The sequence below is a fragment of the Stegostoma tigrinum genome, chromosome 1 (assembly GCF_030684315.1).
Source record: "Stegostoma tigrinum isolate sSteTig4 chromosome 1, sSteTig4.hap1, whole genome shotgun sequence".
Taxonomy (NCBI): Eukaryota; Metazoa; Chordata; class Chondrichthyes; order Orectolobiformes; family Stegostomatidae; genus Stegostoma; species Stegostoma tigrinum.
In genome coordinates, this window is record NC_081354.1 from 29,307,661 (window position 1) to 29,330,273 (window position 22,613).

A 22,613-nucleotide genomic window follows, 5' to 3' on the forward strand; every position below is an offset into this window, starting at 1 on the left:
ATCGCCTCAAAATATAGGGAAGCAGAAGTAGGACTGAGGTCAGGAGGAACTTCTTCACCCAAAGGGCTGTGAAACAGTGGAATTCCCTGCCCAGTGAAGTGGTTGAAGCTACATCACTGAACATTTTTAAGGCAAGGCCAGATGAATTTCTGAACAGTAAAGGAATTAAGGGTTATGGTGAATGGGTGGGTAAGTGGAGCGGAGTCTCATCATGGCTAATCTTTTTCTTATTAAATGGCAGGGCAGGCTCAAGGGGCCAGATGGTTTACTCCTGCTCCTAGTTCTTACGTTCTTTGAGTTTAACAATTTCAGAACGCGAACACCTTCCTCTCTATGCTCAGTACCCACCCCACACTCCTAGGTACTGTTCTATATTGGTTCCTCCTAGCACAGCCAACATATTTTCAACCACTTACACTTCTGGTTAGCACCCTACCACCAGCATTTACCTCTGTCAACTTATCAGCAATCTCTTCGCTCCTTGCATTTCTCGCTCAGCAGCATCTCCATATACTCTAATCACTTCTCTCCAACTCCTTGTTATCAGCATAAATACCATCCTTTCCCATCTGCCTTCAGTTCTACTGAGGGATCACTGCACTCAAATTGTTGACTTTTTTTCTCCTTAGATCGTGCCAGACTGGCTGAGTTTCATCACACTGTTTTTGCCCGTAGGTATAAACTTGCTCGCAACAATACTCTCAAGTATTTCGGTGGAATCCAAATCCGCATAGGAATGAAAAGAGTTATCACAGCCAGGAGGTGGAAAGAATTAAGAGATGGGGAACCAGGAAACAAGCACAAACATAGGTCCTCCCAGCCGGTCTCCCAGTGTAGTTTAATCCGAGGGAGAATAAAACAACAATTCGACACCCCTTCATTTGACACAGAATTGTAACTATCTGTAATAGTAATTCTGTGTATCATAGTCATTTGTCATGTGACTGACTTTCTAACATTGTGTATAAAATGGGGGATTGCTTTGCAGTACAAAAACAACACAAAGCAAAATCTAGCACTTGCTGAAATTACACAGGGACCCCAGCAGAAAGTACCCACTTCTTTATCAAAGAGCGATTAACTGACTAAATAATACAAGATATATGATTAGAGGAGAACTCCATTTGGTAGATCCACTTGATTACAGATAGGTAGAACATAAAGGTAAAAATGCCTTTTGTGGTTAACTAAAAAATTATACCATAAAATCAGATCTCATGAGTCAACTATCTTAAAGTTTATTTGCAATACTGTTTGTGGTTATGATATCACAGACTTGTCAGCAAAGTCTGTGTTCTGTGCTTACTGATCTTACTGCCATTACATAGCTGACTAACGACACTGACTCTATTAAACAGTGCCTGAAGGCAAGGCAGGTAGCTTTATAGTGAAATGTCACATGTTGAGATGTGTGATTGTCTAAAAGATACTGGCCTGTCCAGTCAGGAATCTATGCCATAATAAGACATGTACAAAATCGTTACAAGGTTTAGATAGGTCAAAGGTATCGTGTTACCTTTGAAAGTAGGGAGGGAAATAACACAAATTGGTTGTTTTGGGAGAATTATGCAGTTAAAGAAAAGTTTGCATTTATATTGCTACTTCCACAGTCTCAGACTGTCCCAAAGCATTTCAAAGGCAATAAATTAGTTTTTGACAACACTTGTGTAAACAACCAAGTTATCACAGAGATCCCACTAATAGCAATGAGATTTTAAAAAAAGTTTACCGTTTCTTTTGGTGGTTTTACTACAGAAATAAAAAGTAACAATGACTTCAAAACACCACCCTTGATCCTGTTCAGAGAATGCTGTTATACTTATGTGTGCACCGAGACAGACATGCAATCATCACCAAAAGGCGACACTTTCAAAAATGTAATGCTGCCTTATTCCTCCGCTGTGGTGTTGGCTGTGTCATGTACAGTGCTCAATTCTGAACCAGGGCTAAAACCATGACCTCTGACTCAGAATGAGTGTATTACTTCTAAGCAAACCTACCAGGCCACAATAGGATTAATCTCTAATGAAGTAACAGATAGAGCAGGGGTCAAGCATTAATCAGCTCAGAAGAATGGCTGGTGAATGTATGGAAATTATTACCTTTGATGAAATGATGCCATGGGAAGTTTGTACATAGCGATGAGGATCTTGAAGTTGGTTCAGACCAGTAGGTAAGGGAAGAGTTGATGGAAGTGCATGAGCATTTGTATCTGCACTAAATTCCTCTGAGCTGTAATAACAGTTCTATTCTGAATGATTTGCAGTCTTCATTGTTTAATGCTTTGTTTCAAAAAAGATGTTTTAGAAAAGCATCCATATTGAATTCACTTAATGTTAACGTGAGATAAACATTTGATAAATGAATTTAGTTTAAAAATACTAAAGCAACTGAAATATTAATTATTTCTAGATTTTTTTCCAAATTTACCAGCATATTTCTATCATTTTTATCATAGTGCATAAAAGACATCTGTTAACTAATTCTGCTTTCACACATAATTGGCATAATCAACTCTTAGCACTTTCTTCGAATTGAAATACACAGGATTTCTCAGGAGCAAAGAATAACTTGGCAAGATGTTGAAATGTCTTTGTTCTTTAAATTTAATGTCCGTATTATTCCAGTATTTATCTAACAGCACCAAAGACTTTATAACTCCAAAGAGAACATACATTAAGTTCACAATTAATATTGACTTAATGTTAATTTAGTTAGAGCAGCATTTCCAAAACTTTTCACATTGTGACCCCATAACAACAGCCTGTTAAGGTGGGAGCACAGTTGTTAATGACTTCGTCAGAGCTCCATGGCAGCCATGACTGCCTTAGAGCTGAGGACTCAAGAATTTCAGCTCGTACCCAGTTTGGAGTATTTCTGGAGTCCCAGATATGCAGCATATGTTTAACTTAAACATTTTCACTTAGTTTTCCATAGGCTTGCTGTTTTGTGGCTTTCATGTGCACATGATCTTTCCCAGTATTTTGCCCTCATTCTTGGCCCTCCTTCTCCTCTTCCCATCTTTACCGCTGAGGCTTCCCTTCCATTCCACCACTGTATTCTCATGGCTCCCATTCTGAACTCATATTGAAGTCCGAGGTGCCATCCACTGACAAATGCAGGTAATCTTGGGATATCAGCCGGGACCTTTGACTGCCACTAGATGGAGTCTGATATTTCTAGAAGTAATGTGACCTAAGCAAATGTCGTCATATGCAGGCTGCATTTGTGGCAAAGGCCATTACCAAGTGGAGCATTACTTACACGTGCAAAACTGGACAGTGGATTCTGAACTTCTGGACCCTCTCAGGCTTCAGTGGGGTCTTTATAAGATATCACAAATCCAATTACTAACCTACAGGAGACAATAAATCTCAGAGACTTTGGTGTGAAATTTATGGATTGCTATAAAACATGAGGTCAGGTTTGCAGTCTAGCCTTTAATGTAGTAAATAATTAATGTGACATCAAAGGTGCAACTACGCATGCAACAAGATCATGGCAGTTATTTTTAATAGTGTTACCATTTTATTGCATTGGGAACACAGTCAGACTCTCTTTAGACACTTTATATTGTATTTCTTTGAAGATCATGATGAATTTCATTTTCTAAGTTATTCCCGCTAGTAATGTGCAGTTCTACGCCCATACAGTGAACCTTTTCTGTTTGCAGAAGCATGTCTGAAGGAGCCTGAGTCTGGCTTTAACATTGATTCCTCTGGGGGAATCTACAATTCACTTAAAATCATATTTTTTAGGAAGTCAGCATTACTTTAGGTGAGGGCTCTCTCTTTACTTCCAGTTTAGTGAAAGAATATTAGTTGTTTTCTGCAAATATGCAATGTTTCTATAAACCTACAATAAATGCAAGAATGTTCGGAACAATATCCTCTGCCTGCAGTTGCTTCTTACAAGCTACCATTCCTTGAATTTGATAATAGCAGTTTTGAAGGTCTAGATCAAATTAGCTGTTAAATACTCTAAGTTTGACATCCTACCATCAATACCGAAGAAACATCTGACATTTATCTATCGAATTAGAATTAGGTTTATTGTCAAACGTTCTCAAATGAGTACAGTGAAAAGTTTTCAAAATGGTCACTTACAGCACCATCTTGGGTACAAAGGTACCAGGGCACAGGATCTTAGGGATAAATTAGAAAATTAAATAAACAAAATGTTCAGCAATACAGCCCTTCAAGCAATGTGTCAGGCCTCACCTCCAGTCTGTGCTGAACTCTACCTGGGGCTGTCTGTTCTTGCCACTGACTTGGGTTCGCTCCTCTACTGACGACTTGACTCTACCGCTCTGGGCTCAGTCTCCTCCACACTGATCTCCTTCCTGCTGCACAAACTCATTCCCGCAGAAGACAAGTAGATTAAAGTAAGAGGAAAATAAAGTAAATGCAGACAGAGCAGATGTGCCTCCGGCAGGAGCTTGTACGCTTGCACTGTTACTCCGCCGCCCCTCTCACGTTCACAAGTAAAACTGTTATATTTAAATGATGAAAACACATGATTTGGTTTAGCTCATAGGTTCTCTACGAAGTGGAAGCAGTGGCTAGTTAGGCTATTTGGCCCATCGAGAGTACACTGATCCTCTGAAGAGCTTCACAATCCCCCCGCAACCTACCCCTGTAACCCCTTGCATTTATCATGGCTAATCCACCTCATCAGCACATCTCTAGATGTTGTTGCGCTTATCTTAATAGGAGAGCTTAAACCATATTTCTTTAAATAATTGCTTAGTGGTATAAAACTTGAGTCTTGCTGACAAAGTGACATTTTGAAGATTTTTCAGCCTGCACTCATCAGGACAGAGCAGCAGGAATACCAAATTTCAAAGGGGACAACAATTTATGCTGTATGAGAAGATGATGCCTGTTAGTTGTTTGGTGCACTGATTAGAGAATGCAACAGTTAACAGTTAACTGCCAAATTTTTGTTCAAGTTCAAACCAGGCAAATTTACTTGCCAACAAATCAGCACCATCTTCTCCTACAATATAAATTGTTGTTCTATTTGAGTTTTAGCATTTGTTACTGTCCTGAAGTTTGCATGATGAATTTTCAGCAAGTCTCCATTTTCAGCAATACTGCACTTTCAAATGCTGTAGGAGCAACTTGCCTTACTTTAAAAAAGCTAAAGTGATTTCCAAGATAATCATCTGGATACAGTGACGGGAAACAGTAAGAAGATGCTTGAATGAGCTAAGATGAACCAGGTGGCTATTCCTATTCATTTTTCATTGTCATGGTTGATAACCTGCTGTCCCTATCAAGGAAAATGGTGCTGCCAAAATTGGTGAACAAGGATGTAGATGAGAATCTGAGATAACAAGGTGTGGAGCTGAATGAACACAGCAGGCTAAGCAGCATCTTAGGAGCACAAAAGCTGACGTTTCAGGCTAAGACCCTTCTAGGCCCGAAATGTCAGCTTTTGTGCTCCTAAGATGCTCCAAGGATGCAGATGAGATGAGGGATGAATTAAAACAAAATAAATATGAGGCAGTAGAAAGGTTGGCTGTACTTCACAGTAGTAAGTCATTAGAACCAGAACAGATGAGAGGAACCCAAGAGTGCAAAGAAAAGTAATGTTGGAAATTACAGATGCACTGGCCATAATCTTTCATTTGACCTGAGAGATGGGGGCAAAAACTGAGGAGTGGAGAATTACGAATTTAATGCTCTTTGTACAAAAAAGAGAAAATAGTTGAAACATTATAGTTCGTGGCTGTTTTCAAACAGGAGAAAGATGTGCAGTGGGGTTGCACAGGGATTAAAACTAAAATCGCTGCTTTATTTGATGCAATTGATTAGGCTACATAGCTCAGTTTCAAAATTTGCAAGTTTGCAGCATTGTGATCTGTGAGGAGGATGGTGATAGATTTGAAGAGATAGGCTCATGGAATAAGCAGACATGTGACAAATGAAATAAATATTGTGAAGTGATGCATTTTGGTAGGAAGAATGAAGAAATGCAGCATAAACTAAAGAGGACAATTTTAAGAGATACAAAAGTGGAACAGGGGTTATATGTGCACATGTCCTTGGAAGTTGATAGGGTAGTTTGAGAACATGGTTAAAAAGGCTTGGGAGAAATAGGGCTTTATAAACAGAGCCATGGGGTACAAAGCAGAGAAATTATGATGGAATTTTTGTGTTGAAACATGACTTTGGCCTTAGTTGTGTGTCCAGTTCAAGCTACTACATTTTAGGAAGTAGAAGATTTTGCGAGAGTAAAAAAAAAATGAAAATTGTTCTGGAGATAAGGGACTTCATTATGCAAATAAATCTGAGAAGCTGGGGTGGCTATCTGCTAAGAGAAAGTTGAGAGGAGACTTAATAGAAATGTTCAAGATCATTAAGCAGTTTAGACAGAGCAGATAGAAAGAAATCGTCCCAGTTCGCAGAAGAGTGAGAACCAGAGGACAATGATTCAACATAATTGGTGAAAGATCAAAAGCATTGTGGTGGATAGTTAGGATCTTAAAGGCACAACCAGAGTATATGCGGACGACAGATACAATCTGGACTTTAAAAAGGGCATAGGATAAGTAACTGAAAATTTCCAGGGCAATGGGAAAGGGCAGGAGAGTGGATTTAACTGCATTATTCTTGCAGAAAACATGATGGCTTCACTGTTACAACTGCTGTACAAGTGATCATGTGAACCAAATGTGTGTGATTGCAAACATTGTATGACCATCCTGCACAGCCAGCCATGTAAAGTTTAGAGATAACAAGGTGTAGAACTGGATGAACACAGCAGGCCAAGCAGCATCAGAGGACCAAGAAAGCTGGGGTTTCGGGCCTAGGCCCTCCTTCAGAAAATCTGTAAAGTTTAGGGTGATCAGGAACATGGTTCCATGTTTTGCATCTGCCATCTACATCAGATATTCTCAAGTACACTCCTTCCAGATCAAGATTCAAACATTGGCAATTTGTAACTTCTTTCAAAACTTCCAGTTCTCCTATGGCCACTGATTTAAGATTGCAAAGATTGAAAATTTTGTCTTGTGCTCCACAACCTACTTGGATTTTAGTTGAGACCATCTCCAAGTTCAATTAATCTGACAGTAGAATGGAAAGTGTTTTGCATAAAATCATAGCAGATAGGTCATCTTTGCACCAAAATCAACATTTTATCCACCTTGTACAATTTTAACCTAGCAGGAAGGCTCATAGAGAAGTAAGATTTGGAGACAGTTGCATAGTGGTAATGTCACCGGGCTAGTAATCTGTAGGCCCAAACTAATGCTTTGGACACATGGCTTTAAATCCAACACTTTCAAATTTTAGCTGATTAAAATCCAGAGCGTCTAAAGCTAATCTTGTAGTGATGACAACCATCAACAGTTTTTGTAAAACAAAACTCGTCTGTTCATTAATGTCCTTCAGGGCAGGAAACCTGCCAGTCTTACCTGACCTGGTCTACATGTCACTCCTGATCCAAACAATGTGATTGACTCTTATCTGCCCTCTGCAATGGCCCAGCAAACCAATTAATCCAAGAACAATTGGGGATGGGCAACAAATGCCAACCAAGGCTTGCCAACAAAGGCCACCTCCCACAAAAGAATGAAGTTGTCATTGCATTGCATTTCATTTGCTCTTCTTGACCGCCCCTTAACTCAGTGAGAGATTTTAAGGTTGCTAATACTATTTGACATAAGCTTCTATAAATGTAATAGCAATATACAAGGCTGCAATTGTAGACATAGATATATAATGAAGATATTTTCAAAATAAGTTGACTTCCAGTGTGCATTATATCATTCTTCAGAAAAACTTGAAGCTTTATTCTACCCTTGACAGTAACCCTTGAAAGAAACAGTAACGAAGGCAGCTACTGAATCAAAGCCGACATTTTACACACTTAACAAAATGTTTGACTCTTTGGAAGATTAAAAATACAAGTTATTCAATCATTTTCCTGTGCTTTAGTCATATTTTATACATATAATTTCAATTTGTGTTTGATGTCATTTATAATCTGACAGATATACAGAATTATAAGGTTGCAGATTTGTTATATTTGGTAACTTGCTGCTTTTGTTCTCAGCTGAACATCAATGGGAGATGACACTTGCACACAAATGAATGTTTCCTTTTGTTTAATTGAACCATTGGTTACAAACAACAGTGAAATTAGGCAAACCTTTGTTATGTTGTAATCTTCAATTTCCTCTGAAATAGCCAGGCATCATCCTTTGCCACAGAAGAAGGGGACGAATATCTCCTGCTAGAAGATTTTGAAAGCAAAAAGCATCCATTTCACAAGCAGTGAGTTTAATGAACTGTAATTGGGTCTCTAGTGAAATCAGACTTGTGTGCTGTTCCCACCATTTCAGGATTGATCAGTGTGGTAGAAATAATTTTCCACTCTGCAAACTGCACAATTGCCACTGCATGACAGTCTAACCTTGATATGTCTGCTTCCTGCTAATCTTTACAATGGATTTTGTGAAATTGATAAAAAAATTTGAGATGGATGGTGTTTGCCTTGTGCTTGATGAATCCAGAATAGTGGGTAAGGTTGAATGGCACCTAATAATCAAATGTTACCCAATGTAAACCCTTGAGAAAATGTTTTAAATATTCATCTAATCCTATTCATTGGATACCTTTTTGTAAATTGATTATAACTTTTGTATGTTGGTGGGAAAACATTAAATATAACAGAATCTAATGATATGCAAAGGCCAACTAAACACAGTTGTACAATTAAAGGAATGTTCTGGGATAAGTCATGATTGGAATTATCCTTGAATGTTAGGATATCTGAAATAAAATATCATTGTTTTTAAGTGGTTGACTATACACTTGCATATCAAAAATGTATTATATGTGTGTAAGTTACATGGATACTCATGTTCATGTATATATGTACAATGTTAGGGAAGATGGTCAAAAGCCAAGTCAAAAAGTAGACTTTAAGGAGCATCTTAAAGGAAGAAGAAAAAGAGAGATAAACAGGTTTAGGGAAGGAATTTCAGATCTTAGGGCAAAGCTATGGCACCAGTGGTACAGGAATTAAATGAGGGTTGCTCAAGAGCCCAGAGTTAAGTGAGCACCGATGTTTCTGAGGATTATCATGGTAGAGATAAGAGTTAGAGGCATTTGAAAAAATAAATGCAATTTTTTTTATAAGTGGAGATGTTGCTTAATAGGGAGCCAGTGTAGGTCAGTGGCCACAGGATGATGGTAAACAGGTCTTGGTGAAAATACAGACATGGCGATAGTGTTTTGATTTTCACAGCTTTAGGAAGAAGCCAAGAGGTAACTGAAGGAGAGTTTCAGCAAAGGATAAACTAAAATGGATGATGTGAAAACAGCTTTAGGAGCTAGTGCACATACGTGGTGAGGAGCACATCTTGGGGGTAACTCCCACAGTTATCAGGGAGTGGGACAGCATTAGTAGCTGGGAACTAAGTTGGTACCAAAGACACTGGCTATTGTTTTCCTATTTGTTTTAATTGGAGAAATTTCCTGCTTGCTGTATACTGGATCATAGCTAAGCAGTCTGATAAATCACTGACAGTGTCAACAGAGGTTGTGATGAGGTAGAGTTGGATGTTGTCAGCCTAACTGTGAAAATTACTACTGTGTTTACCATGATATAGCCAGGTGCAGTGTGTAATTAAGAAGTAAGAAGGACTTAAGTTTGATTCTTAGGGAGACACCAAAGGAAAGCCATTGTAGGTTACTCTCTGAAGGAAATCTTAACAAGACAGGTAACCTTTTGTATAAAATCATAAAATACTTCTATACCCTGTGTGATATTGAGAGCTAAGACAGCAATACCCATTCTCAAAATGCCCTTCTGGATTTGTTCAGTGAAATCCTCCAGCACTTGCCAAAAAAGTCCTCAGTTAGGATTTGAAAAATTGGATTATCTGAGTGCTTCCTATCTGTTTGAAGTTAGGGTTGCCCCGGTCTTGCTGAACTGCTTTACCGGCAACACCTTGCAGAGTCCTTCTCGATGCTAAAGAGGAAAATCTTCAAAATATTGTGAAACCTGTTGTGATTGTGAGGAGTTCCATAGCCCCATTGCTTTAGTTCTGAAACATAATGGGAACGATGGTTCTATGACTTTTGGAAACTGAATGAGGTACCCTGCATTGAGTCTTTTATGGTACTTTGATTGGAGAAAGTGATTCTCTACCCTCTTGGAATTAAGCAAAGGAGACTGGCAGAACCTTTTAACAGAATCTTCCGGTTGTACTTTCAGTTGGAGTGGGCTTGGAACAGGTGTGGTTATGTTTTGAAAATCAGTCATGAAAGGCATCTGTCTGGATCTGACATCTCCAGGCCCAATTCTACTTTGAAAGTGAGGGTGGGCACACTAAACCTCAAGTAGTAGCCCTTTCAGCTACTTGAGGGCTTTAAGTGGGCCTGGCTGGGCATTAAATTTCGATTATGTAAAAAGTTGGATTCGCATTAATAGACATCCATTTGGCCGATTTTACAGAGCAAAGTCTATGTATTTTCTGTAAAGTGAATCTGAGGAAGTGTTGACAAAGTGTGGAGCTGGATGAACACTGCAGACCAAGCAGCATCAGAGGACCAGGAAAGCTGATGTTTCGGGCATTCTCCAGCTTCTGCAGTTCCTACTGTCTCTGTGGAAGTGTTGCATTGGAACACACGCATTACATCTCACGGGTCCATATGGCCACTCCCTTGTGCAGTTAGACTGCTGACCTTCTAAGGTGGCATCTCCTTTAGCACTGAAAACCTCTTTGACTACATTGGCATGGGAGATTGTATCACACACTTCAAAAAATAACACAGTTGGGAGAAAAAGATAGCAGAGATTTCCAGAGCTAAATTCTGGTCTCTTTTAAGGCCACCAGATGATAGTCTGTGAACAGATGGAATAAAGTTCTTTTCTTTTGTTCCTCTGTATTTTCTACTCGGCGTTTTGTGTCTGGAAAACAGCAAGAAATACATTTTAGGATGATTCAGTATGTAGCATTTGAGGTCCTCTGCTATCATGAAGCTCTGCTTAACCCACATTTGAAGATCATCACCTGGGATTGGACTCATCAAATTTCACTATATATTAGTCAGAAAAATTCTGTTTGATGGTTGAGATCCAAATTTGAAAATATAGGTAAGAAAGAAAATATTGCAATTGCTGAAACAAAACAGAAAAATGCTGGATGGCACAGCAGGTCAGTTAGCATTTATGGAGAGAATAGATTAAATTTAGTGCTTCAGACGACGTAGGGTCCAAACCTGAAATGTTAATTTGCCTGTTTATTCTGTCTGATATGCTGAGTCTCCAAATTTTTGTTTTTCTATGAAAATGCTGCTGTACTGTCTGACAGCATCAAGTTAACTTTGCATTCTTTAGTATCAAAATTCAGCCAAAAAAAATCTATAACTTGCTGCCTTTAAATTATTGTTGTGCAATATTGTGGACTTTGTCCCAGAATGTAGCCAATGTAGAACACCGAAGGGCCGGGCAAATTTTGTTTAAACTGACACGTTGAAAGATTAGCTATTCTTCATTTGATTCTCCATGAATAATGAAGATATGTATTTTGTAATTGAATAAGACTGTCTGTCCATTTTTTTTGAGAGACACATTTAACAAAGACAAAAGTAAGCAAATTGATGCAAGAAAAAGTCACCTGCTGTCTGATTTATTCCCTTAGAAGGGATCTCAGCCTTTCCCTTTTTATAATTTAGCTTTGCTGTCAGAAACCATATTTCATCACATTGACTGCTCACATCCTGGTAGTTCAGTCTCTTTCTGAACATTGTGTTGCTTTGAATTCCTGACGTTGCATTCCCACAACAAAGGCACAACTCCAGTCCATTAGCGTACAACTAGTTTCATTAAGTTGGTAATGCCTGGGCTTTTTCAAGTTCCAATATTTTGCAACTGCTCTAAGCAACTATTGATTGTGGGCTTCCTTCACCATCCCTCTCAGCTGCACTCATCTATCACTGATCTTGGCGCTTTTTAGGGCTTAACTCAAACCCAGTCTTTTTTTTGTTATCCGTGGGACATGGGTGTCGCTGGCAGTGCTAGCATTTGTTGCTCCTGCCCCCTTGAACTTCTGCAGTCCATGTTCTGCTGGTACATTCACAATACTATTAGAGAGGGAATTCCAGGATTTTGACCCAGTGACACTGAAGGAATGGTGAAACACTTCCAAGTCAGAATGGTGTGTGCCTTGGAGAAGAACTTGCAAGTGGTGGTGTTCCCATGTGCCTGCTGTCCCTGTTGTTCTAACTGGAAGTGATCATGGGTTTGGAACACAGCATGCAAACTGCCTCTGCCTTCTTGGCTACTCGGAATTTCTCTTAAGCCCTGACTATTGGTAACAGTTTCCAGTCAGCTTCTCAGCTGCCTACTGCTTCAAGCCAATTTCCTTGCTTCTGAGTACAAAACCTTTGCTTTGACTGCCTGTAACCAACTGACTCTGTCCCAAGTTCTCCTTTTTTTTGTGCTCTCCTGTCTTGGGCTTTCACCATATCTGTCTATTTCCCATCAGTCTCTACAATGCAGGCATGTTTCACATCCTTAAGGTGGCCAGATTAAAGCTGGAAAGAAACTTCAATAGAGGATGCACGACCTATGATGTGGCCACAAGATATGCTGAAGTTGGGGTTTTTTAACCTCAGCAGTGCCATGCAGAAACACTTGCCATGGCCTCACACAAAAGTTAAGTTAGCAGTTTTTCACAATGGACTGGATTTGTATTTTATTTTTCAACCATATTGCTTTAAGCACAATTTGAGGGACTGGTTCTCCATCTAAACTAAAGCAGTGATGCTTCTGTATGTAATACTAGCTGTAAAACAAAGTTCAGTCAAATTCATCAACGATCAAAGCCTTTATTGTTTATGGAAATTCTAAATGTTATTTTGCTCCTGGTATTTTGGTTAACCGGACACAACAGCCATTTTCTATTGTTGAAGTAGAACTGGATGCCAGCTTTCATCCTTTTAAATGGTTTGCATCTTTCTAAGTGTGGCACTTGTATTGATTGAAGAAAATTGATGTATATTTTTAGATTGAGTGGAAAATATTTGCTCTCTGAAAAGTGGAAATGCAGTTGATTGCAGTAACAGGCTTCTCATCAGTTTTCATTTAGTTCTTGCACACCAGCAATGTTTGCAATGTCATTTTTTAAAAATAGTTTTTCTTGTCCAGCAGCTCTTTTTACATCTTCTGCAGAAATTGTTAAAATGCTGTTTACATGTGCTGAGAAATGTGTAATTCAAGTGGGTAAATGAGCTTTTCTTTCAAACACTGGGATGGGAATTTTAAATTTTGAGGTATTGGGGAAGTGGAGTTCACAGAAGTTTGTGAAGACAGGGTTAACGCATGAGTGGGACTTGATGCAGAGTAAGATTTTTGGATCGGAAATTGGCTTGCTGAAAGAAGACAGAGGGGGTAGTTGATGGGAAATGTTCATCCTGGAGACCAGTTACTAGTGGTGTACTGCAAGGGTCGGTGTTGGGTCCACTGCTGTTTGTCATTTTTATAAATGACCTGGATGAGGGCGTAGAAGGATGGGTTAGTAAATTTGCAGACGACACTAAGGTCGGTGGAGTTGTGGATAGTGACGAAGGATGCTGTAGGTTGCAGAGACACATAGATAAGCTGCAGAGCTGGGCTGAGAGGTGGCAAATGGAGTTTAATGCAGACAAGTGTGAGGTGATGCACTTTGGTAGGAGTAACCAGAAGGCAAGGTACAGGGCTACTGGTAAGATTCTTAGCAGTGTAGATGAGCAGAGAGATCTCGGTGTCCATATACACAGATCCTTGAAAGTTGCCACCCAGGTTGACAGGGCTGTTAAGAAGGCGTACAGTGTTTTAGCTTTTATTAAGAGAGGAATCGAGTTCTGGAACCAAGAGGTTATGGTGAAGCTGTACAAAACTCTGGTGCGGCTGCACTTGGAGTATTGCGTACCGTTCTGGTCACCGCGTTATAAGAAGGGTGTGGAAGCTTTGGAAAGGGTGCTGCAGAGGAGATTTATTAGGACGTTGCCTGGTATGGTGGGAAGGTCTTACGAGGAAAGGCTGAGGGACTTGAGGCTGTTTTCATTAGAGAGAAGAAGGTTGAGGTGACTTAATTGAAACATATAAAATAATCAGAGGGGTGGATAGGGAGAGCCTTTTTCCTAGGATGGTGATGGCGAGCACGAGGGGGCATAACTTTAAATTGAGGGGTGAAAGATATAGGACAGATGTCAGAGGTAGTTTCTTTACTCAGAGTAGTAAGGGAATGGAACGCTTTGCCTGCAACGGTAATAGATTCGCCAACTTTAGGTACATTTAAGTCGTCATTGGACAAGCATATGGACGTACGTGGAATAGTGTAGGTTAGATGGGCTTGAGATCGGTATGACAGGTCGGCACAACATCGAGGGCCGAAGTACCTGTACTGTGCTGTAATGTTCTATATGGATAGAAGAGTTTTGGACAATGGGTTTATGGTGACTCATTGGTTTACATTTGGGTCAAAATTTCTCACTAAAGGCACTGAAATTTGATTGGAAGTTGAACTGTAAAATTCCTTGTCTGCATGCATGCATTCCAATGGATTTACTTTCTTTTGTCTACTGATTTGAAGTGATTATTTAAGATGTATGCTGGTAGCAGCCCTACCCTTTCTTTCGTAATTGATTTAAATTAGAAGCAAGTGAGATCAGCACTGAACTTTTTTTCGTGTCATTTCTTTTTAATAACTTGTAGATTGTCCAGAAGAAAAGTTGGGGTTGCTAAATTATCTCCTCCAAATCAGTAATTGCCAAAGGCTGCTAGTTGCAGGCTTGATTTTAGACTCATTACTTTCCAACACTTGTGATGTAATAAAGTAATGAGCAGTTTTTGAGGTTTTCTGCTTTGTTTTTCAGGTTTCATGCAGATTCTTTGACCAAGTCCACTTCATCAGAAACTGACTGCAATGACAATGTACCTTCACACAAGCCCCCAGCACCCCCTACATCTAAACAGGCTATAAATGGCTTCTTTTCACAACAAAGTTTTTATGATTCTCCACCACCCAGAATCACTTCCACATCTACAGATTCAAGCCTTTATAACCTGCCAAGGAGTTACTCTCAAGACCTCATTGCTGGAACTTGCTCCCCATTGATTGCTGAAAGTGAAGGAGATTCACATGTATTTAACGCACCCTCAAGGCTATCTAGTCTGGAAAATCAAATGAGACAGATGTCTGTCTGCTATGACATTCCATCAACACCAGGAGGTACTTACCAGATTCCAAGGCCTTCTATGGAGGGGACCCTGAGTCAAAGTTGCTCAAAGTTGGAACCTATACCAGATGTTCCTCCACCTCGCCCACCAAAACCTTCCCTATCTCATGACCGTTCACCCGTAGACACCTACTGTGTACCTCGATCGTCCTCAGAGGCTGACACTAATTACAGTGTTCCTACGTCAGGCAAAACTCTTCGAAGCAACACCATTGGCACTGTGGAAGGCCATTGGCTCAGAAAAGGTCAGTTCAATAGCTTGTGTATGTAACTATATTTTCTCAGATCTGCCCATTTATTCACTGAATTCTCTAAAGACCATGAAGTTCTTGGGTTGGATTGCCAGGTTTTACTGACATATGTAGTTGCAGCTGGGTTTGCAACTGATTGCTGCAATTGTCCTCTCTACTCCATGGTTATTGGAAGGAAAAGTAAAGCATTTTCTGCAACACAGTGCTCCCCTGCAAAAATATGTCAGTGTGGACAGGATTGGGCTTAGTGTGTGATCCCTTCCATGTTTGACTAATCTAACAGCATTTGCTGTTGAGGCTATCGAGTTAATTATAAACTCTGAAGAAGTGCTTGACCAGAAGTCCACACAATTATGTTCGATCAATGCCTTTAGATGAAGAGTGGAAGGAAGTGGGATTGAGCGAGATAACTTAAAGTTTCAGAAAAAGTAATTGTATAAAGGAGCAGCCATGAAGATTTTTATAAAAATCAATACATTGACAAGCTCGTACTTGTCCAGAAATATAACTCAGACAGAAAGTTTAGTGGCATGAGGAATTCTAGTGCTCGAATTCACCTTGAAATCTGCACTGCTAAATGCCTTGTTACTGGGATCTATGGAGTGGAGGCCAGTTTAAGGGGAAAATTCAGTTCTTGGGGAGAGGAATCTCTTCCATTGTAAGCCTATTTCAGAATAATGTATAATATACATAAATGTTAAAAATCAGGAGACTTTGTTTTCAGTGTTAAAGTATACTGTATTGTATAAAATGCAAGGTGATGGTCTCCTGCTGATATTACATCATTCAGAAATGCCATTCATTGCTATGACATAGCTTTAACATGGACCAATTTTTTTTTCCCCCAAAGTTTCTAAAGAGATCAGTAAGTCATGCCTCAACCACAAGCTTAGCTCCTGTCTGATCTTGTCCATAGGAATCAGTGAATGTTTCTCAGAGCCCATTTATGCAGCAATTATCTGTGCATGTCAGCTCTTTGGAACAAGGAATTATGTTATAGTCTCAATTGTATTCAATAATAAAAGAAAATGGTCCCATTGAGCAATTTCAAAGTTTTAATGTGTGGGATAGTGCAATGGTCTTTATGAATCAGTGTTTACTTTTTTCGGTTTGTTTCATTTCTAAATCTGTTCTACTAACAATGTTGGCATTAACTTGTTTAAAGTTTCAGATACTTCTGCCACCAATATTCTGAAGCTAAGCCAGCCAGGTGTGTGTTCATGTATTGTATTTAATTGCTTTCAGATAGAAATGATGTGTGATATGAAGTTCTAACAATGCAAATTATTTCAGTTTATCTCACCCACCACCTCCTGTTAAATATAATTATTACTTTACAAAAAAGATTCTGGCCTTCCTGTGTTGTGAAAGGTAGAGTTACAAAAACGATTTACAAGGATTTTGCCAGGTTTGGTGTATTTGAGCTATAGAGAGAGGCTATAGAGAGAGGCTGAATACACTTGGGCTATTTTCTTTGGAGTATCAGAGGCTGAGTGATGACCTTTTATAGTAGTTTATAAAATCATGAGGGGTATGGATAGATTGAGTAGACAAGGTCTTTTCCCTGGAATTGGGAAGTCCAAAACTAGAGGGCACAGGTGTAAGGTGACAGGGAAAGATTTAAAAGGGATGTAAGGGGTAATATCTTCATGCAGAGAGTGGTGTGTGTATGGAATGGGCTGCCAGAGGAAGTGGTGGAGGCTGGTACAATTACAACATTTAAAAGGCACCTGGATGGGTATATGAATAGGGAGGGCTTAGTGGGATATGGACCAAATGCTGGAAAATGGGACTAGATTTATTTAAGATATCTGATCAGCATGGATAAGTTGGACGAAAGGGTCTCTTTCTGTGCTGTACATTTGAGTTCTTTGCTGTATGATACAGGAAATGTGGTTTTTGTCCAATCTGAGAAATCTCCATGTGTTTGGGTGACAGCTGCTGGAGGCTTATTTATTGGGTGCAAATGTTGACCTAGGGTTTGGCAACCCTGCATGTGAATTGTTTGTCACAGTGCAACAGAAATAACTGACTCTAATTGGAAAGATGTAACAGTCAGATTGTGTTGCAAGTTTTCCCCCATTCAAGCTTTTTACCTTCCTGCTATGATTTAATAAATCATCAAATTCAACCCAAGTTAAGTTAAAGTTTTCCATTTGTGGCGGGTGTGGGCTGGAGTAATACTTTTAATATATTGTGCAAATACATTACAATTTCTTAAATATTGTCAGACTTTGGTGAACATAGGGTGTGTTAACTTTAACTGACAGTATCATTATCTAATTAACTAATACCATGTAATCCCCTCCAGCTAAAACAAAGAATGCTGCTGTAACCAGTGTGTAGGAAGCATACATGAGTGCATCAGGAGAATCCTCCCTTTTGAGGAGACACATCACTTCTTTTTCTCCTCCTTAGATGGACAGTGTACCACATAGCCCGTCCTTGTTATAAACTGCCATGCTGTGACACTTTGTGTACACTGTGTCTACACTGACTCACTCATTGCTGCCAGGTCTTTTATACATTTTTACTTCGGAAATGAAAACTTGCTGCTGTTTCTGTTCTTTACAAAATAGTCAGTATTAGAGTATGTGTTTCTGCTTTGAAAGCCTGTTAGTAAGGGGTTGAAGATGAGTTAAAGCAGTGTCATTAAGTAACTTCTTCGCGATTGCATTTGTAACAGCCATTTATTTGTGACTTTAAAATGCTTTTATTTTCAATTGTAAAATTTCAGCACATGAATTTACATTGGCATAAAAAATTCATTTTTAGACATCTACCAGTGATGAACAGCTTTTACACACACACTATGTTCAATTCTTAAATTCTATGTAATTCTGTTACTAAGGCTACAAATGTCCTAATAAAAGTGGCATTGGCTTTTTTTTTAGGGGAGTCGGGTCAAACGTTGTATGGCTCAAACTATTGCTTCTGCTTCTTTATTTTCCATTGTTAGTGTTTTATATCTTTGGAGAGCAGTTTCTGGTTTTAGCAACTTCATTCTTGAAACCACTTCTGTTACAGACTGCGGTCCTCAAGATAGCTATGATATTCCTCGAACATTTTCAAATTCAGTCGATCTTGGCGAAGGGTTTAGTAGCTACCTAGTAAGTATGTTCTATGTATTTTAATGCTGCCATCATCTGGCTGTGTTTAATTATGATGTTCACAACTGTTTTGGTTTCAAAGCTTAAAAACATAGGCTCAAATCTTCTGATATGGGGAGAGGCTTCCAACTCAACATATGCTACTGATTCGCCTCCGGTCTCTGCACGTCAGTACTTACATCAGAAGTTCACACTTTGGAATACCAATATTTCCTTGGCCACACTGCTCCATGATTCCAATGACAGGAAAATCAGATGGCCAGAACCATCGAGGCTTGGGCTGTTAGCCTTTAATTACTGTAGTTTTTACAGAGATTTACTTAAAATTTTACGCAGCATTGCGCTTAATGAGTTTCCCATTGCAAGATCTCTCAAACAACAATCAAATAAGTATCTAAGTGATTTTGTTTAGGGATAATTTATTTGAAGATACCTGGAAAATTCCACATTCCACGTGGTTTATTGGATTACATCCCCTCTGGCAAAGCAGAATGTCCTCAATACCACAGCAAGATGCCAGTGTATTGCTCATGTTCTAGCTAGCAGAGGTTTGAACAGCAGTTTCTGATTCTGAGGTGAGAATTCTGCCAAGTGAGACAGGATGATACTAAGGGGAATGGTGTCCTGTGTTGCGTTTCTTTTTACAAAAAAAACAGTAAATTGACAACTTGAATTAACTTTAAAAGAACGTTATTTCTTCTCCTTTCAATTTTAAGCAAAAAAAGGGTATGATGCCACTGGCAAGTTTGTGTAACGAAGAAGCTGACCAAAACTACGTGCCAATGGATGCCAGTTCTCCGCCACGTCTTCAGACAGTCAGCCACTCTGAACCAATCCAGGACACTAATTACGTAGCTATGACGCCTGGTCCTTTTGATTTCCCTGCACTGGGAATGCAGGTCCCACCTCCAGCGCACATGGGTTTCAGGGTAAGCCCAAAAACACCACCTAGACGGCCTGTACCTACTGCTGATTGTCAACCACCACCAGTGGACAGGAATCTTAAACCTGACAGAAAAGGTAAGCGTAGATCTGCACTGCCTCCATTTGTTTCAGTTTTTTTCCACATTTAATGACTTCTAAACATCTTTCGGGTGCCAAAAAATGCAAGATGAAAGAACTGGAATGTTTTAATATTCTCTGATTCATTGCAGAAAACATTTGAAAAAGTGAGCATCTTTTTGAACATTCAAGATCAAACTTCTTGAATTATTTGCTGTTCACTTCTTTGCAGAACTCCAACATTAAGTGACTCCAATTCCCATGTTGAAGTTTGAGACTTTAGAGTGAAAATAGATGTTAATTTTGGAAAGAAAAGAAATTTTTATAGAAGCTGCTAACTTGTAGTGCCAATTCAATTATAAATTGGATTCAAAATAAGTTATTGCTTTAATGTATCTAAGTCTTTTCCAGTAACATTAATCATAAGAAAGATTTGGATTTAATTTCTGTGGAAAATAATGGTGTTCTATGACCATCTGCAGTCTTAAATGATTTTGGTGTGTTCACATTAAATTACTTCAAACAGTGAATCCCTCTTTTCCTGTGTCTTATGCAGATATTTTTCGGATGGTTTTTCACTCTTCTGTCAGAGATTTTTCTACTTTTCAGAGTTTATTTTTTAAATTTTGTGATCAAATGATGGTAATATCCAGCCAGACATTGCACAGTTCAGTTGCATAGTAAAACTTGGGTTGGGCACTTCATGTTTGTAATTGAAAATATCTTTTAATTCATAATTTTACATTAAATCACCTGACTTGCTTATCAGTTAGTAAAATAGGTGCTTCCTATCAAGCTACTGCTAGCTTTAGAAATTGTGAAATGCTAAAATGTTCTGATTTGTGTTTGGACTGTTGTGTGTTCTTTAAAAATGATGTGCTTTTGTAACTGGGCTTTAAGTACACCTTGCTGCAAAATGCTTATTGTACAGCTCTTATTGGTGGAGGATGCTACTAGCTGAGTTTATACTTGAATCACATTGCATTTGCTGCCAAGACTTTGGATTAATTTTAACAATAACTGCATTAAAGTAATATGTAAAAAATGATTTTTCAGTTTCATTAGGAAGTGAATTGAAGTTTCTTGCATCACTATTGTCACTTGGCACATTTGGCATCTTGATGCTGATAACTATAGGAAGAGGAAGGAAAAACACTCTTCCTGGGCTTATTTTCTTGCATGGAAGTTCAGCATTGTGTTGCTCCCATGTCAACGCCTGACCCTAATGTATTCGGCTCCAAGTGCTCTGGGCACAATCCAAGGTTGAAAAGCCAAAACCTACAGTTGTTTTGCTGGGTGTTTTTCACTTTTCATTTACACACAGCACAAATATGATTTGCTAACTTTCAGTAAGATCCTAGTGACAATGTATGCATGTTAAACTTCGAAGAACATCACCTGAATAATCTGCTTAAATCACTTTTCTACCCACTGGCTTATTTCTTCATCCTTTGCTTCCGTGCAATCAAAGCTCCTTGTCTTGCAATACCCCTGCTACTCAGTGGTAGACCAATGTGGTGCTGGTGATTACAGAGTGGAGGTAGGATGTCAGCACCATCCTTTGAGGGATAATTTACCCCTCAAGAAATACTGTATTTTGACTGTAGCTTGATTGTAGATCAAAAATAAGCTTCTAAGTTGAAAACAAGTTTTCATATTCTGTTACTGAGCCTAAATTACATTGCTACCGTGGCAGAAAGCAGTTTTTGGATGGGTTATTTTTATTTGGGTGCGTAATTTTTTTTTCAAAATGTCTAACAGTTGTCTATTAAATCTTTTATAAGGCCACATTCTAAACAGAATGGCACTTTACATTTTTGCTCAAAACCTATGTAGTGTTGGTTTGTGACCACAGTTAATATATTGAGATTGATCAGCAACTGTCAGTGATTTACGCTCCCAAGTTGATTGAAAGACACAGAAAATTTGTATTGCTGTGTTACTGTAACTGGTGCTTGAGGTTTATTGATTCTATGGCACTTGGGTTTGTGTTCAGATATGTAATAATGCAAATTGGGAGCATTTTCCCTACTGTTAATTCATGTATTTCTCATCATTACTTATCAGATTTGTGTGTCAACTTTGAAGTGTGAGAATAGGGAGCTTCACGTGTGGAATTCATTCCAGAACATCCACATTGTTTGAGTTATGTAATTATGCAAATACTGTGAGGTTTCTTAAACAGAAAAATTCCATGTGAGGCATCTCTGAAATTGCCCATTCATCATCTACTGAGTTACCTGTGAATTTTGTCGAAGCCTATGCAAATGATTATGAAAGGAACAGCATTCTCAGGTACTATAGTACTGCTTAAGGAATGAGAGGCAGGTAGCGTGATGTCTAGATTTCCTGATTGTGATTGTTTCTTATTAGGTAGCAGTTTATGTGAGATCCATAATTTGTTTCAGAAGCTTTAATGTTTGGTATGGCAGTTTGGCGGGGTGGGGAGCATTTCAAAAGCGCTTTTGTCCTTGGTGATGGCTTGTATCTGTTAGGTATATGTGTATTGTGATGAGCTAAGATGTGTGTTCGTGTTGATCACTACTTAATAAAGTGTAATTACTATGTGGAATCAATAGCACTTACAAACAAACAACACTGCAGTTTCAAGTAGTTGTGTTTCATTTGGATGCATATCAGTATTGTAAAGATCTCAAATCATTGGGAATACAGTTTTATTTTGAAATTTTTTTGCAGAGTTTCATCAATTGAGAACTTACTGTGACCAAGGAACTATAGCAACAACTGTTTTCAGAAAGTTTTTGAAGTTGATTTGTTACTACTTTCAATAAACAAGTTGATAGGGTAGCCTATGAAGATTAATGTTTTTTTGTACTCATTAAGGGAAAAGGAAGTATACCCTGTCTGATTACAGATTCTGTGAATTCTGTGGGGCTTGTGAATGTATTACAATTGTGCTATATGGTTATGCAGTGCAAAGCAATTAAACACTTGCACTTCAGTCATTTGGTGGGTTCAGTCAGGTATGGTATATCAGGGCAATGAAA

At 38.8% G+C, this 22,613-nt stretch overlaps 1 protein-coding gene across 9 annotated transcripts in view; it reads left to right on the plus strand.

Moving 5' to 3' along the window:
• The window catches only part of gab1 (GRB2-associated binding protein 1), a 215,251-nt gene that overhangs the window by 171,467 nt on the left and 21,171 nt on the right, over positions 1-22,613 (plus strand). For 4 of the 9 annotated variants that reach the window (XM_048548000.2, XM_048548314.2, XM_059642919.1 and 1 more), the window contains 5 exons: positions 8,199-8,285; positions 14,880-15,487; positions 16,659-16,703; positions 18,521-18,603; positions 19,320-19,623. In XM_048548000.2, coding sequence (XP_048403957.1) covers positions 8,199-8,285; positions 14,880-15,487; positions 16,659-16,703; positions 18,521-18,603; positions 19,320-19,623 — 1,127 coding nt within the window. The remainder of the gene's footprint in view (positions 1-8,198; positions 8,286-14,879; positions 15,488-16,658; positions 16,704-18,520; positions 18,604-19,319; positions 19,624-22,613) is intronic. The other 5 variants (XM_048548073.2, XM_048548473.2, XM_048548389.2 and 2 more) reach the window with 3 other exon arrangements.